This window comes from Gymnoscopelus microlampas, assembly GCF_963454915.1.
Source record: "Gymnoscopelus microlampas genome assembly, chromosome: 17".
NCBI classification, from domain to species: Eukaryota; Metazoa; Chordata; class Actinopteri; order Myctophiformes; family Myctophidae; genus Gymnoscopelus; species Gymnoscopelus microlampas.
This window is the reverse complement of record NC_139954.1, coordinates 39,968,735-39,986,805: the sequence shown is the minus strand read 5'-3', so window position 1 is coordinate 39,986,805 and position 18,071 is coordinate 39,968,735. Positions and strand designations below refer to the sequence as shown.

At 40.2% G+C, this 18,071-nt stretch overlaps 1 protein-coding gene across 1 annotated transcript in view; it reads left to right on the top strand.

Moving 5' to 3' along the window:
* The window catches only part of abca12 (ATP-binding cassette, sub-family A (ABC1), member 12), a 153,609-nt gene that overhangs the window by 1,736 nt on the left and 133,802 nt on the right, over nucleotides 1-18,071 (top strand). The window contains exons 2-10 of the mRNA XM_084085438.1: nucleotides 1,077-1,154; nucleotides 1,328-1,421; nucleotides 7,670-7,805; nucleotides 12,011-12,129; nucleotides 12,615-12,676; nucleotides 14,181-14,360; nucleotides 15,015-15,208; nucleotides 16,683-16,801; nucleotides 17,660-17,760. Of these exons, the coding sequence (XP_083941564.1) occupies nucleotides 1,089-1,154; nucleotides 1,328-1,421; nucleotides 7,670-7,805; nucleotides 12,011-12,129; nucleotides 12,615-12,676; nucleotides 14,181-14,360; nucleotides 15,015-15,208; nucleotides 16,683-16,801; nucleotides 17,660-17,760 (1,071 nt within the window). The 5' untranslated portion in view covers nucleotides 1,077-1,088. The remainder of the gene's footprint in view (nucleotides 1-1,076; nucleotides 1,155-1,327; nucleotides 1,422-7,669; nucleotides 7,806-12,010; nucleotides 12,130-12,614; nucleotides 12,677-14,180; nucleotides 14,361-15,014; nucleotides 15,209-16,682; nucleotides 16,802-17,659; nucleotides 17,761-18,071) is intronic.

Sequence of the window (18,071 nt, the reverse complement as noted above, 5' to 3'; positions counted from 1 at the left end):
TTTTCTAAACTGCAGGTCCATTTTTTTAAACCATAGGTCCTCCAATTGCTACCGATATTTATGTGGATCATTATCTGACTAAGCTTATCAGAACTAGGTTATATAGGCTACAGCTTGCACTCTTATTTAGTTTGGAAGATATTGATCAATGAACTCCAAAAGGGTATGAAGAGACCAATGTAACAGCTGTTGGGCCAATCATGACAAAACCTGCAGGATATATATCTACCTATCTAAGTGTCTGAAACATGTCCTGAAAGTGGCAGTCGTGGCAGTCCTACATGAAACACATTTTTTTGTCCAATCATCAATGTTTCATACAGTTATGTTATGAAACAACAAAAATATGTTTCATAACAACATGTGTGTAATTTTAAAATTGCTCAATAGGGGCGCCACCACGCCAGTTGCAAACACGTGCCTAAGTCTGGCACAAATTTGGCCATAAATCAATGACGAATTTTAAACTGTTGAAACATGTGCCCCCAATGCTTTTAAAATGTAACAGTAGGGGTGACGGTGTTGCTGCAGCAGATATTTGGCCATAATAAATGAATGAGCGTCTGTCCGATCATCATAAAACTGTTCAAATTCTAGACTCTTCGCAGCTTTCAACTTCTAACTGTCCATGTTGGCTTGAACCCCCACATTGCTGCCTTGTGGCTATATTTTCATTATGGATTATTTCATCATCATCATTTATTTAACTCACGACCATGTTCACATGGTATGGAGCACAGATATCATACATTTTCATTGCATAGTATTCCCCATAGGATTCTTGTGTTGTTCACCCTGAAATTACAAATGGCCTGTATATTCTTCTGGTTGTTACACAACAGATATTTATCTGTTGTGTAACATATAAATGTCACATGATGTCATATTATTAAGTTCACTTTGGCACTTTTGCAGGAACTGATCTTTCAACCTTTGTTCGACTGTTCGTTTCAACCATTCAATGTTATTACATTTCTGTGTCAACCAGATGTAAGACATACCACAGTTCATGATGCCAACAACGATCCAGTGATGGATCATTTTCTTGACTTTTCACACCTGTGTCTTTCCCACAGTTTCCTCCCCTGATGGCGTTCTTCCATCAGTTACGACTTCTAATCTGGAAAAATGGCCTAGGTGTCATCAGACAGCCAGTAAGTGGGATATATTTAAAATGCATTTAGCATTTTCACTTTATCACTGACAAGATCCCATTTTGACCTTCTGTGGTGTGTATGATTGTATTCAAAGTTGACCTTAGTCAATGTGTGTGGTGTTGCACTGTTCCGTCTCTGATGCATTATGTTGCTGGTGTTGCATCTTCCAGGGATGGTCTTTGACCCTCGTCCTCTGGCCTGTCATCGTCTTCCTCATCTTGGCCATCACCCGCCACCGCTTCCCTCCAGTCATGAAAGACGCCTGTAAGTGTAATGTACCATAGCGTCGTTTCTTTGACGTTATGTATTACATTTTTGTGTGAGCCTTCTTTTGCACTCACACACTAGAAACATTTCAACTATTCGTACATTATGTACAAACATCCACAGCCAGGAGGCACAAGGCTGATCGACAATAACATGTATATGTTTTAACGCCCACAAATATGTGGGCCCTCAGCCAGGGATGCATTGGTCTTGAGGAGCGGTAACACGCCGTGCAACACCTATTTTGAGCAGGAGCACATGAACGCATCGATTTAAAACAACCCTTAATTCACATCAACAAAGTTTACAAAGGGGTCTATGGTTCCAAACCATAGACCCCACCCACTCTCTGAGTGGACTGCCTCTTGGTCTGGTGTTCAAAATGTGAGCCTAGGGTATAGTGGTGGGAAAGAAAGTTCATTTCAGTGAAAAAACAATTTTGTTCACGTTCACGGCAATGATTCGTTCAAATGATTTGTTCACGTTCTCGTTCAGTAGCGCTGTTTTCTAGAGTTCAAAATGTACTCGAGTAAAAGTAGAAAAGTATTGGCATCAAAATATACTTGAAGTACCAAAAGTAAAAGTACTAACATATTTGAAAATAGCAGATCTACAAGCTCACAACGCGTCGCAATGCGACGCATTGTAAGCTTGTAGATCGCTATTTTCAAATAGCCTATGTATAAAATAGGGCTAAAGTGATTAACGTAGGTTTAAAATATGTGTAAAACACCTCACGGGAGCGTTCTTTTTTACGTCGCGCGTGAACGTAACAGTTTCAGAAAGTGAACGAGCTCGTTCGCGTTCACGGCGAATGAACTAGTTCTTTTGAACGAATCGATCATGAACGACACATCACTACTAGGATATACAACACTGCCCTCAGCCTATACAGTACAAGACCCCTGCTAAATGGCCATCTGAATAACAGGACTAACGTCTCGCTAACAGAGCAGACAAGTGTTTAAATTTACATGCAAATAAAATGTAAGTTATAGACTTTAAATCCCAAATGATAAAATGTCTACAGGTTCTTTCTTAACCAACACAACACCTTACAACTCAAGTAGAGTGTTAGGGATAGGGCGTGGGGGGTGGCTGGGTTGGGCCCCCTAAAAAGATAATTGGTCCAGGGGCCTCCATGAGTCTTAATCCGTCCCTGGTGACGTTTATTTCCCTTCCCCTACTCGCTCATTATAGTCTGGTGCGTGACGTCAATAGTTACAGTAAATGAATAGTCAAATGTTTTGTACTGTTGTCCACTGAATATGCCTCACTGAAGCTGGGGATTAAGTGTGTTGTTTTTTTGGCCAGTTTGTTTGTAGTTGTTGAAGGATGAGATAATCTGTCTCCAGTGAAGAATGCTGCAGTACAATGCCCAATGCCTAACCATGGAGCTACCTCTGCCCGTGTCACATACATAATATAGTGCTACAGTTTGTTGACTTACTGTAATGCAAAGAGTTTCAAGCTTTGAAGATGAATTTTGAAGGGAAAAGAAAGAATACAGATAGATATCAGATAGATAGATAGATAGATAGATAGTAATGACATAACCATTGTAATGACATAACCAAAAAAGGGACAAAATAGGGAGTGGTTAAAAAAATTATATGAATTGCGTGTGAGGTTAAAAGTTTCAAAAAGCATAAACAGTGTGTTGATTGATTCATGGAGATTATCTTGTTGAAGGAAATGTATGAATATCACACTACAGAGCTTATTTTCTCGATTTATCAGAAACCCAATGCAAAAAAAGTCCGGCGCAAATCTTTGGTGAGAACCCATGATTGGAGATGGCTTCCAGGTTGGCCTTCAAAAAGATCCCATCCCTGTAGACATACTGTACATTCTCTGGAAAGAATGCTGTCAGACATCAGTGTCTCGTAACAAGGGCCGCAATCTGCGATATGACTCTAACAACCAGTTAGCCCACCCACCTTCTTTGTCCCCTCAATCTCTTCTGATGGATCAAATTCAATATATGAGAAGATCTGCCTGTAACGTGATGCCCTCCACCTAGCTTTATATAAATCCCAAGAGAATGAACAAAAGGGCCTTCTTAAAGTCCATTTCGCTATGCTTGTTTTTGTTATGTTTTCTTAACCCATGCAATCCGGGAACGCATCTGTGTCATTTTAGATTTGAGCTATAACCGTTATGATCTACGAGCTTGTAGATCTGCTATTTTTTGAAAAATCTTGAACTTTGTGTGCAAATCTTATTAGATATTTTATTTGGGGATCGGCAGACCAAAAACATAATTTTGTGTGAGTCCTTGACAAGAAAAGGTTTGAGCACCATTGATATAGCAACACTAGTTTGTTGAGACATTTGACAGTTACAAATGTTCGCTTTGTAAATATATATTCAAAGATTTGCAACAAAAAAAAAACTATAAAAAATCGTTTGAATAGCCAAAGAAATCTAAAATGACAGAGATGCGTTCCCCGGATTGAATGGGTTAAAGCAAGCTTCCAGACTCAGTGGTGAACCACACCTTGGTCAAGAATACCAGCAGGTACAGTACCAGACCAGATAGCCCTGATAAAATGATGAACAGATACTGTAGCATGAATGCTGTGGGAGTCGCTGCACAATAAACAAAGTGGTCTCAGAGGAGGTGATATTCCATGAAGACCGTCTAATGAAAAATGGGTCACAGCCTGGACTCAATTTCCCTGTTGTATGTACAATGCAGTGAAATGTTTGGTGGGAAGTGTTCCGCAAAGATAGTGTGAAACAGTAACGGTAAGAAATAAGAATAAGAAAATGAAGATAAAAGTGCAGACAGAATGGCAGGTATGATAAACCTCGTCTGGCAGGTATTCAGCAGCATGTGAGGAATGTTCAAGAAGGCAGAAGGCATACATTCTGCTTAGCTTTGCTTAGATGGAAGGAAAAGATGGTTTAGTGTAATATAGTAATATCTTACATAATACATGCACGGGATCTCTGTTCGTCTGTAATCAACGAATCTCGAGAACCGTCGTACCGACCGACTTCAAACTCGGCACACGCGTCACCGCCTACCCGAGGGAGCGCCACGCCCGGCGTCGAGACGGTCAGATAGGCGTTCGTCCCGAACCGCCAGAAAGGGCTCTGACCATGGCCTAAATGAGCCAATTGATTGCCATGGCGACCCCAGCCTGAGCTTGATTTGGCAAATTCCCCACACCTGTTGAATGCCCCACACCTCCCATTTGATTAGTCAGTCCACTCTCCACAGTCAGTTTGAACTGCAGACATTCTCCACACATTCTCCACTGATGTTTACCACTGCACAAGGACTTTCCAGAACCGTCCACGATCCCCCATATATTGCCATAAGTATATAGATTACTTCAGGGATCTCCATATGGGACACAGGCAGACAGACAGACAGATACAGAGATCTCCATATATGGGCATAAAAGGAACAAGGACAGACGGGTATACTCTGACAATGGGTATAACGGGTATTGCATAACAGGCTGGGGCATGAATTCCCTATTTGCATCGTTCCCAAGTAGGCTGGTGACCAACGGGCACTGTTCTAGTAGTGTAAATAAGGTCAAACTTATGGCCATCATCTTGTCTTGGTGTGCATTTATCTGCTAGTTAGTGGCTTCCAATACTACTGTAACTGTAATAAAGGTATGAGGAGACCTCAGGATAAAATGAGTGGCCAGCTTTATTGAGGATATTTGTGATATCAATGTGATGTTGACAGTGTACCACCCGTAGAGCAGTGGTTCTCAACCAGTGGTCCGGGGACCACCATTGGTCCTTTGAGGGGGTTCCAGGTGGTCCCCAGCTAAATGACGGAGAGTTGGAAACCAAACGGACCCTTATAGATCTTTAACTCTTGAGAGCGTAAAATGAAACCAAATGGACCCTTACGGGTCCATTTGGTTTCATTTTACACTCTCAAGAGTTAAATATCTGCATTACTTAATTAAACAATTGTTATTTTGATCAACGTTTGCCTGTTCTCTCTCCTATGGTGGCACCACATCAATACAGCATGGAATTGTGGACAAAATATTCTTGGGTCTGAGAGACTAAATCTCATCAAATGGTAGTCCGTGGCTCAAATGCCGAATAAATAATGGCCCTTGATATGAAAAGGGTTGAAAACCACTGCCGTAGTAGAGCTTGCCTTTGAATACAGCTTTGTGAATCAAACAGAAACAAGAACAATAGCTGTTACCCATTACCTAGAGTAGAGTGTGTGTGCTGTCCCTCCTACCATTGTTGCATGTGATTCGAGATTTCAGGGTCAGAAGGCACAGCTATAGAAAGTATAATTGTGTGTAAACAAGGCGTGGATACTCATGTGCTACTGACCGACAGTATCATGTCACGTCACGTCATGAGTTGTGGTGCCACTCATAATCGCACTACTATGCGTATTACTGTACTGTATTGTGTACATAGCTTTGTGCCTGGAAGGCTTCTCTTTATATTACCCAGGTTCCAATCCAACCCATGTCTTGTCTCGCATGTCTCTCCTCTCTCTCTGCCCTTGGTTTCCTGTCTTTGCACTCTATCTGAACTAAAAGCATACAAATGGCAAAAATAAACCCTAAAAAAAAATTCTGAATGTTCGCAGTATGAATTAACAATGAGTATTGTACTGTGTTCTGTACATGTACTGAAGAATCTTTAAAGGCTTGAGATAAAGTGATTGGGATGGATGAAAGAATCTGGAGGCTGCGTGTCGTCCCATGTTCCGTCATGTGATGCTTATTTGGCCCCATCATTTTGAGTGATTGAATATGTTCGCCTGTAATGACATGCCCCAAAATTAGAGGCACCTGAGTTAATGTGGTTCAAATGTACATGAATCACAATGCTAAAGAGTGTGTCGATTTGTATCTTTTTGAACAAAATGTGTGAATATCATAAGCCTGTGTTTACCACAGAGCTCAATCCATCCAAAACCTAATGCAAAAATCCCACTGTAAATTCCAATAATTGAATTCCACCAGCTCAGTGGCCATGTGGTTAGAGTGTCTGCCCTAAGACTAGAAGGTTGGGGTTCAATCCCCGGCCGGGTCATACCAAAGTAGACAATAAAAAATTGGTACTCAGCATCGATGGTTTGATTGTGTCCCTGTGATATCCTAGCCTATAGCGTCATGACCAGGTTGTGTACTTGTATGTCATGTCTGGGGTATGTACAGTACATCAAGCTGCCTCACGCTACAGGAGATAGGCTCCTAGGCGACACGGCTCGCGTTCCCAAGGCTAATTACTTACTTACTGATAATTTTGTGCGATCGAATATCATCAGCCTAGAATAGAAGATTAAGATATTTGTAAAAAAAAAAATCATACACGTCTGTTTTGTGATCCTAGCGAGGGGCCCAAGATAAATTGTCCCGTCGTTTCCCAATCATTTTGCAATTCAGTCATGACTCATGTTTACACTCTAGTATGCATATAGCACACACTCTTTCATGCCGTTTGTTTCATAATATGCTCTCTGTGTGTTCTTGTCATTCAGTTGTGTGGCTTTCACTATCTGAGTGAGGTGAAAAGTTCTTCTGAACGAGGGCTATAGTGTTGTTTATGTACACTGTCACTCTATTTCATAATGACTTAGGTCATGATAAATATCAAGTGAGGCACTGTTTACTAAGCTCATATTCCACCTCCAGCAAGTATGTTCTGCCTAGATGAAAGCATTGCATTTCAATTGAACATTTACAGCTATGGATATCAGATCGATACCATGCAGTTATAGGTCCAGATTTGACTTCATACAGATTAGTCTATATAGTGTTTATATTTGTATTCATACTGCTGTATGTTACTGTAAAACGTTTAACTCTTCTCTAGGAGGTATAATAAAATCATTATAATAATAATATTTTTTCTAGCCTGTCTTTGATCTCTGATGACATTTAATTCAGACCATATTCAATTCACTCAAATTTCAAATAAGTTTCAATTGATATTAAATGTATATTCTAGTGTTGAAATTTTGCCCTTTTGTTGATTAACTGAAGATTTAATTACGCGTTTATCCGCTGAATTATTCTTAGCCACCCAGCATCGGTATTGTGGGGAAAGCTTTTTCTGAAAATCGACAAGCTTGTATAACAGAAAACAGAAAATACACTAGTATTGAGCCCTGAGGGACTCCGGTTACCCATATGGGGTTTAAGTGGTTAAAAGGGATGACCTCCTTTGTTGTGTTTCAGCGTGTCTCCCAACTTTTTTGGAGTACAGTAACATGTCATTGTCATGTCTTTCAGGCTATACGGGTCCCAAGAACCTGCCCAGCACAGGATTCTTCCCCTTCCTACAGACCCTCATGTGCAACACAGACAGCAGTTGTCACAACAAATCACGTCTGACGACTTCAGGACAAACATCCAGAACCGGTCACAGGTGGGCAATAACGCTAAAGGGCAAAACATCTCTCTACCGCCTACAACAGTGGTCCTTTTTAATTTCTCAACCAGTGGTCCTTTGAGGGGGTTCCAGGTGGTCCCCAGCTAAATGATGAGTCATTTAGCTGGCTAAACAAAGACCCCCAGTGTGGTATTGTGGTATGCAGTCAGGCCACGAACACCCATAACTCTGAGTGAGTTACACATCCATAAGGGTCCATTTGGTTCATAACTATATGATTTAGGTGGGGACCTTTTTGGAACCGCCTCAAGGCCCGTGGGAGTCCCCAGACCCCACTTTGAGAACCACAGCTTTACAACAATATTATTGTATCTAACAGAAGTGATTATTTATATGCATGAATGTTGAGCATTAACCACTTAAGCCCTATATTCAAGATTGTAGCAACGCGTTGTGAATCTGCTATTTAAAAAAAAAAAAATAGAAAATCTTTGAACATTTTGGCTTATAATGACATGCCCTAAATAGGGACACCAGGGTTTTTTTTAATGATCAAATTGATACGTATACTACTCCACTTCAAGGAGTACATTTATTTGGACCGAAATAACCGAATTAAACCCGAAATTAAAAGAAAAACAACCCGGGAAAAAAATGCGCGCAAACGGGGCGCATGCACGCGCGCTGCGGCGCGTGCATGCCAGGGGGGCCTCGAAAATTACTCTAGCCCACGGGCCTCAACTCCTATAAATCCGGGCCTGAAGGTACTGACCACCACCAAGCACACATTGTGGTCAAGAACCTGAGAGTGAAACAGCAAGTCAGCGATTAAAGGTCTTAGGTTTACCTAAAGCCTTATGTCAACATTCCCCATTGGAAGGTTGAAACGTTGGCATTCCTTTAAATAAATCCTGCATCGTGGCTATGAGTCAGTGGCCTTTTCTTTATTTTAGACTTATTTACCAACGTCAGCAGCACCTCATCAATACTGGTGTGCGCCCTTCTCCTGTTTGTTTGCCAACATTCCCCATTAGTCCAGTATCATGTGATTGTGCTGGGAACGTTCAGCCTGAGTTACATGCAGTTGTGCGCGGGTGTCACACATGAAAAATAGCAGATCTACAAGCTGTAGATCTGCCATTTCCCGTGCATGACACCCACATTCAGCTACAGTATGTGTAAGTCAGGCTTTGGGTTACAGCAGAGGAGGGCTACGCCTTGCCACTGCAGCATCACAGGGGAGGCGATTAGTCTGTGTTCTTCCAGGAGAATTGCCTCTGGAGGAAACGTTAGTAAGATGTTCACAATACAGTAGGTGTGACTGGTTGAATGTTCATCTACTGGGCTCTTGACCAGTCACAACAAATCTGGAACAAAAGATAATGAGTTAGATAAGCTGTCACATTTTACCATTGCATTATTTTCTTTCTTTAGCAACTCTGCTACTGGTCTGATAAGTTACATATTTCGCGTATAACAGAAGCATCATCTATAGACACACATATATACATATATATATATATATATATATATATATATATATATATATATATATATATATATATATATATATATATATATATATATATATATATATATATATTTTTTTTTTACTGTTTTCAAACTGCTAGTAAAGTATTCAATCAATCAATCAATCAATCAATCAATCAAAAACACTGCCTATATCTAGTACTGTGTTAAAGTCCAACTGTTATGTAAGACAAAATCAACAACGAGATGAGTAGGCATTGAAAAATAATATACGATGTGGAACCCCCGTCACAAATCGGAGAGGGGTTTGGCTCTGCCAAGTGTATTATTCTTTGATAACCACTCAGCTCAACGTTAAGTTTCCCTCACACAATCTGAGTTGATTATCCTGATTATACCATGGCCACTTACCCAATGATTAAAACATTAGTAGAGTTTATTCATTTTTGGGGTCAATGCTATAAGCTTAACACTATCTTCATCAGCTTTGCTTTGGATTAAAGTATTACAGCAGGTTGGTGAAGCCATAGTAACCACTTAGAAATGAATACCAATTTCAACCGAGTCAGTCAGCTGATAGTAGTAATGGGTAATAATGGGTAATATTAACACGTACGTTTTTTGTTCCAGAAAAGTTACATTGAAATCCATGTTGTTTTTGAACCACTTGAACGCTAGCCTCCCTATTCTGGTGCTAACATTCGGTGACATTAGCAGATCTACACTTTAAGCTCATGGTGCATCGTGTCTCTGTGCCTTTTGACACGTGAGCTTAGATCTGCTATTTAGGTGAAGATAGTTAGTGTAGCGTGAAAATAGGAGGTGGCTTAGTGTACAGTAGGAATCTGGTCAACTAGGTATAGTGTGTTTAAGTGTTTAAGGGTAGTTTACAGCTAATGTTAGCTTAAATAACCAATAATACAGTGCCATTTTTATTATGCGTATAATTACATTCAAAATATTTTGCGATGATGAGACTGCAGCTCTGAATAATGGTGCCTTCTGGCCATGGTATAAATACCATACCTACGAGTGCTTCTACCACCTACCCGGTGGTAGAAGCACTCAAATATTTTACTTGAGTAAGTAGCAATACCACAATATAGAAATAGAAGTAAAATACAAGTGAAAGGGTCAACATTTTAAGTAATGTCATGAGAAAGTACTCATTGTGAATGTCCCATTTCACAACTAGCCGAAGTAACATGTAGCTAAAGTTTTCAAATTATTGTAGTGGAGTAAAACCTACAATATTGAATTGCCTCTGAGATGTAGTGAGTAAAAATTATCGAAAAATGGAAACACTTAAGTAATGTAAAAGTAACTCAAAATGGTCTTTAATTAACGGTACTTTCCACCACTGCATGTGCCCTTAAAGTTGCTCAAGGACATTTCCAAGAAACTTCTAGTCAATTGTTATCTTTGACATTTTCATGTTTGTATTGCCACCAAGTGGCAATACATTCCACAGATGGGATCCTGTTTTTGTTAATCTTTACCCACCCCTGAATGAATGTTGGTATGCTGCATGGCCTCGTTTAGCTTAGTCATGTTTGTTTGTTGCTTTGTTATCGCGTTCGTCATTTTCTCCACCCATGTCAATTTGCCATGACTGTGCCTCTTTTTGAATGTCAGACAGTTGTTGCATAAGATGTTGATGAGTTGTTCTCATTTGAACACTTAATACCTGGGTAACCAGACATGTGTAATCAGTCGTCTATGACATTGGTTCTCAAAGTGGGGTCCGGGGACCCCGAGGGGTCCTTGAGGGAGTTCCAGGGGGTCCCCAGCAAAATGATAGCTATAGGCACCAAATGGACCCTTATGGGTATGTAACTCTGAGAGTGTACAAATGGAACCAAATGGACCCTAACGGGTCCATTTGGTTCCATTTGGCACTCTCAGAGTTAAATTGACATAGATTTTACAATATAAATTGCGGTCCAAGTGATAGAAATGCCATTAAATGGGGGTCTGTAGCCCTAATGCATGTTAAACTGGGGGTCCTTGAAATTAAAATGGTTGAGAATCACTGCTAGAGCTGTAGAAAATCTTCTCTTATGGGGGTCCCTAGCATATTTTTTTAAATGGGGGTCCGCGGGCTAACAAGTGTCAATTTGGGGGTCCTTGACATGAAAAAGTTTGAGAACCACTGGTCTATGAGTCTAGGACTCTCCAAAATTGGAATCTTCATCAAAGGTCTCTACTGACATGTAAAGCTGTTCTCTCAACCTTTCTTCTGTCTTGACCGGAAGAGGTATTAGCAGTGGTGGAAAAAGTACTCAAATGTTTTACTTAAGTAAAAGTAGAAAAGTATTGGTATCAAAATGTACTTACAGTACCAAAAGTAAAATTACTGAAATGTTTGAAAATAGCCTAGGTATAAAATAGGACTAAAGTGAATAATGTATGTTTTATAATGTAATAATGTATATCTGCAAAGTAACTAGTAACTAAAGTTTTCAAATAACTGCAGTGGAGTAAAAGGACAAGATTTGCCTCTGAGATGTAGTGGAGTAGAAGTAAAAATATTGGAAATTGGAAATACTCAAGTATTCAAAATTGCACTTGAGTACATGTACTTAGTTACCTTCCACCACTGGGTATTAGGCGAGAGATTATAAGGGCATCCTTTTAATCATTGAATTGAAAGAAAAGCGGTGGGGAAAACATACCACTGTTCTCCTTTTGAAACCAGCTCAGCCTCTCATGTTATGTACTATCCCCCTGTCTTTTATTGTGTGTTTCAGTTTGAAAAGCCCACCCATAGGACAGATAGTGGAAAGTGCCAGCAGTTTCCACACAGCATGGTCCCGGAAAACCCCCTGGAAAAAGGAAGCGATGTTGGACCTCTGGGAAAATATTATGAGTATGTATTGTATGGCATCGTCTTTGCATATCGTCACTGTCACTGTCAGGCAGAAACCTTGCATGTCCAAAACCGTTACTTTTCAGGAAATGTTATATAAATTTAAAAAAAAGATGTGTATCTGGTAGGAGACACAAATAATCTATTTTGTGTCTCCTACCGGATACATTAGCCGGTAGGAGACAGGAATCAAATTATTGGCTTGTGGAATGCCACAAAAACTCAAATAAATCCATGGATTCAAGGCTTCATGGGGAGTGCAATTGATAGAAAATAAGTATTTTTCATTGGGTCCCCAGCAAAATGATAGCTATAGGCACCAAATGGACCCTTATGGGTATGTAACTCTGAGAGTGTACAAATGGAACCAAATTGGGGTGTTCATTGGTTAACTCTTTTATAGTGATCATAGAAGTTGACCTAATACATTACCATTATCATGGCGGTGGCCTGTCTCTTTGTAACCAGTGTGTTTGTTTCTTTAGGTTCGGTTCAACAACATAAGCCCGCCAATCAAGCTCTCAGCAATGCTTTCGACAACACTCAGGTAGGTACAGTAGTATGTAATGTGTAATGATGGAATAACCTTTGCTCAAAATCTGTGGTGAGCAGTAACGAATTAAGTACATTATGTTTTGAGTATCTGTACTTAACCTGAGTATCTGGGTCTTTTTTGTGGTTGAAATGTATGACTTTCACTCCACTACATCTCAAAGAACAATATTATTCTTTTTGACTGGTTTCTAGGAAGGGCCCCTGGGACAAATAGATTTAGTAACTTATTCAACTCAGTTGGATTTCTTTTTTGTCGTTTGGTGATATATTAAAATCAATTAATTGAAAATGTATTAGATAGAATAATCGCTGAGAAGGTATTTTGATAGTTGTGGCCCCAATATCAATTCCAAGTTCATTGTGTTGCCTTGTCATTTCTCCATGTGCACTTGACCTCCATGTTTTTGTATTATGTGACTGTATTGTGGGATGATTTAATCAGTGTTTCGTGCACAATGGTTATATGGTGCCAGTATCAGTGCAGTTAGACATGATCGGTGCCAGTAGAACAATAGTTACTCTACATTGACGCTTAAAGGGTGCACTTTATTACATTATAGCTGCAAATTATATAAGCTGGTGTGTCTGGTTGTGTCCGGGTAGCTCAGTCGGTAGAGCTCTCGCCTTCAGACCAAAAGGTCATGGGTTCGAATCCCGGGCACCGCCAACTCAGCGCATGAGTAGCACGGCTTGGGTGCGGCAAGTCGTGCGGTAAGTACTGGGAGCTGAGGATAGGTGTGGCGCTCCACCTCAGCAATCCATCTCCCAGGGGTCTAGCGCATTGTAACAGGGACAGACTCCTGCTTGTTACTCGGCTGATACCGACAATAAGCCACCTCCCGACCTACTTATTATGTAACACAGTCCTCAAGAAAAGGATTGAAAGGATTGACTGTTTTACAATTCAAGATAAGATGAGATTCAGATAAGATATGAACAAAAAAATATTAAAATACAACATTGAAAAGATGTGATCCCAGCCCATAAGAGTCATTTGCAACAGGAAACGTATCTTCATATCCTGAAATTATTGTATAACTAAGGGATGCACAAACCTTTTCAGCCATGACACAGATATAATATTTCCATGCTTTGCCATGAATTGTTTGGCTAATGGCTGCTGACAACAGCGGCATGTTTTCATTAATTAAATGCTACAGAAAGGAATAAAACATTTGTCCAACCACAAAAGTAAGATGTATGTTTAAAGCACTCGTACATGATTTGACCAAAAACAAGGCTTTTTTTCAGGCAAACTAACGTTTTTTTCCACGCCAAAGCTTGCTCTTAAAAATACATAAACAAATTCATGTAGCACATACAGTAAATTAATTAAAAAGCATATGAAATCATCAATACAGTATGTTTAAAGTGAACATTATCACCTATTTTCGCTGCCTGAATGTTTATCTATTTTTGCCAAATATATCCCGATTAGGGATGCTAGGGTTCATGTGGTTAACTGATGTGTAACATGTGTTGGTATTCGTTTAAAGCCCTCTCAGGTGGCCTTGGCTGCCATGCTGGAGTCCATGAACGCGGCGAAGCGGCTCATCTGCACCTCGGCTCTGTCCGCGGTCAACACGTCTTCCCCCAGCGCACTCAGCTACGGAGTGGTCACCTTCTGTCAGTCCAATGACACTCTGCTGGAGGTCTCCCTGCTCACTATCAACAAGGTGCGTGTGTGTGTGTGTGTGTGTGTGTGTGTGTGTGTGTGTGTGTGTGTGTGTGTGTGTGTGTGTGTGTGTGTGTGTGTGTGTGTGTGTGTGTGTGTGTGTGTGTGTGCTTACTTGTATTACTATTATTATTGGGCCAAATGTCAAGTCCAAATGTCAAGTACAGCACAGTAGAATTTGAGAAATAGACATTGTGACGACCATTTTCCTGGTCCTTACAAGAGAAATAGTTGTTTCATGGTTAAACATACATATGTTTATGGTTAACCCATTAAAACCGGGAAAGAATCTGTGTAATTTTAGATTTTTGCGTTGGCTATTAAAAAACAGCAGATATACAAGCTCTACGAGCTTGTATATCTATTATACATAGCTATTTTTTAACATTTTTGGAAAATCTTGAAGTGTGAGAACTAGGGGGTTAGGGTTAGATCTATGCTTGATTTAGACTTAGTTTTGTGCTTGTGTCGTGCTACGAAAATAGCAGATCTACGAATTCCCGTCTTAACATTTTGAAGTATAGTAATAATGTGCGTCTGTCATGGTAGCACACTGACGGCAACGTTGACCCGTGTGGATGAGCCGCGATTAAAACCCCTCCCGAAAATGAACAACTTCTTGTGTTGAGATGTTGCATTTTTGTTGTATTTTCAGTTGCTGATGGGGATAATGCTGGAAGGCCCCGCAGACGCCGTGTTGGCTGCCGGGCAGGTGCTGACCATGTTCAACCAACTGCAGAACGACACCTCGCTGTTGGACAGTCTCCTCGCCATTCCCAGACTCCTCTCTTCTGAGTCTCTGGACCAAGCGCTGGTCGACATGCAGATGCTGCTCATCAACCTACAGCGGTAGATTGATTATTATTATTATCATTCATATTTATCGGTTTAAAGAAAAAATACCACGACTTATATTCCCCCCTTACATAATTTGTTTCATATTAATGTTATATTATTATTAAAATCCTAGTGTTTTGCCAATTATTTGGGGGCCCACTTGCAATACCCTCGCTGACCACCAGTGGTTCCCCGGCCCACAGGTTGAGAATCACTGGTTCAGGAGACCAATTATTTCTTTACTAACAATGAGACTGGATGCACAGGTGATTGTTTCACGCAATCAATTCTCAACCTGTTGTTTCTGGGTGCGCTGGTTTCAGCACACCCCCACCCCCTCTTGTGTGTTGGCTAGTGAGGCAGGCCCTAGCATAGTGGTTCTCAAACTTTTCAATGTCAAGGACCCCCAAATTGACACTTTTTAGCCCGCGGACCCCCATTTGAAAAGATATGCCAGGGACCCCCACAAGAGAAGCTGTTTACGGCTCTAGCAGTGATTCTCAACCATTTTTATTTCAAGGACCCCCCAGTTTGACATGCATTAGGCCACGGACCCCCATTTAATGGCATTTATATCTCTGGGACCCCAATTCATATTTTAAAATCAATGTTAATTTAACTCTGAGAGTGTACAGATGGAACCAAATGGACCCGTTAGGGTCCATTTGGTTCCATTTGTACACTCTCAGAGTTACAGACCCATAAGGGTCCATTTGGTTCCTATCCATCATTTAGCTGGGGACCCCCTGAAACTCCCTCAAGGACCCCTGGGGGTCCCCGGACCCCACTTTGAGAACCATGGCCCTAGCGAGACCTGACAGAATGGGTTTCATTTGGAGCCAGTATGACGTTTGGAGCCAGTGTGACGTTGTCTGTTAATTAGGGGTCTAGTGGTTAATAAGAAACGGAAAATCCCAAACAAACTGTTAACAGAGGTCAATTCTATTTAAGGTATACTCTCTGTGACTAATGAGAGGAATGACGCAAATCGCAGTCACAAATTGTCACGGTATGCATGAGAACCACAGATAATTACAGTACTGTATGTACAGCATAGGTGGCCGTTGTTCCATCACTGCGACACGGCTTGAGGAAAAACAGGTTTCCTCAGCGATACCGTGACAGTATAGCTTACAGTTAACCCATTAAGACCTGAGGCGATTCTTTAAAAAAATCTAAATCATAACAGTCTTAAAAAAAAAAAAAAAAAAAAAAAATGTTTTCAAGATTTTTCAAAAATAGCAGATATACAAGCTCATAGTGCGGCACTCGGTGCCGCGCTATGAGCTTGTATATCTGCTATTTTTGAATAGCCAAAGACATCTTAAGTGACACAGATGCGTTCCAGGTATTAATGGGTTAAGTGTGCGTGAGCAATTTGAGTGTGCAATGATTCAGCGTTTTTCCGTTGTTTTTTTTTTTTTGCTGCCATTACGAGCTTAATCTTTCCTTTTGTCCTCATTTTTTTTCTTTCTTTTTTCTGCAGTGCCATGCACATGGTCCAGAACAGTTACCCTGACGTGGCTGCCTCCCTCTCCATGGTCAACCCACTGCTGGCTGGAGGCATCAACGTGATCCAGTACATTGAGAAGTGGCCTGGCAGAGGTATAGCAATGAAACCATTAGTACCCTATACGGCAGTGGTTCTCAAACTTTATCATGTCAAGGACCCCATTAAATGATATGTATTTGGTTTGCGAACTCCCCCATCTCAAAAATATTTTGTGCCAGGGATTTAAAAAAAAATAGCTATCTATTAAATAGCTATCTATTATAATAGCTATCAGATGTACAAGCTCATAGCTTGTAGATCTGCTATTTTTGAATTGCTAAAGTATAAAATATGGTTAAAGTGGTTCAAATTCAGACGCTATAATAAACTATTTTGCTGGGGACCCCCTGGGGGTCCCCGGACCCTACTTTGAGAACCAATGACCTATTACTACTACTCCCTATTTTGGCCATGTAGAAAGGCAAACCTTTAAAAAATATATATGGTTTTATTGTTTAAAACATTTCCCTATTTTCTTTTTAAAAAAATAAATAAATCCCAAAATGTCAACATTTTAAAAAAAAAGAAAAGAAAAGAAAGAATACGCTAAAATGGAAGACTTACAATATCACAACGTGTCACATGGTATGTTGTGAGCTTGTCGAACAGCTATTTCCGCTACTCATAGTATGACAAGTACATAGAGGAAGTTAAATAGCTATATATAGTTATATAGTGGTTAACATACCTCTGAATTTCTTGATAGATATTCTTAGATAAGTAAAACATATTGTGAAATAAATGGGACAATGCTACAATTCGAAACGACTTGTTTTAGTTCTCAATGATCCTCTCAAAACGCAGGTTTAGGATGAAAGCATACAGTGGAAAAAAAAACAAAAAAAAACATTGAACAGTGTGTGACTTGCATATCCACTGCCAATAGACACATGGTTTGCTTTGATTCCCAGATGTCTACATTGCTCTGGGAGATGTCGTCACGTTGCCGAATAACACACTGAGCGATGCGGTCCAACTCGTTCTACAGAGGGTCACGATTCCACTAGACAAGGTATGTGCTCATCTCTGTCTCCCTATCTCTCCGCAAATCACAGTGCCAGATACCAAGATACATAATATCATCAACTGGCTTTGGTTTAGAGCGATGTGTCACGTTACATAGGATGCCAAGGAAGAGGAAATGCATATTGAATACTAAGGAAATGCTTACTAACAATCATTAAATACTGTATAGTCTAGACCACAAGGTTCAAGGTTTTTTTTATTGTTACATCGTACAGTTTATGAATACAATTATGCCTCAGGCATTGTAGCAGCAATAATAATAATAAACATAAATGTGAATGTAAAAGCTGTAAAGTG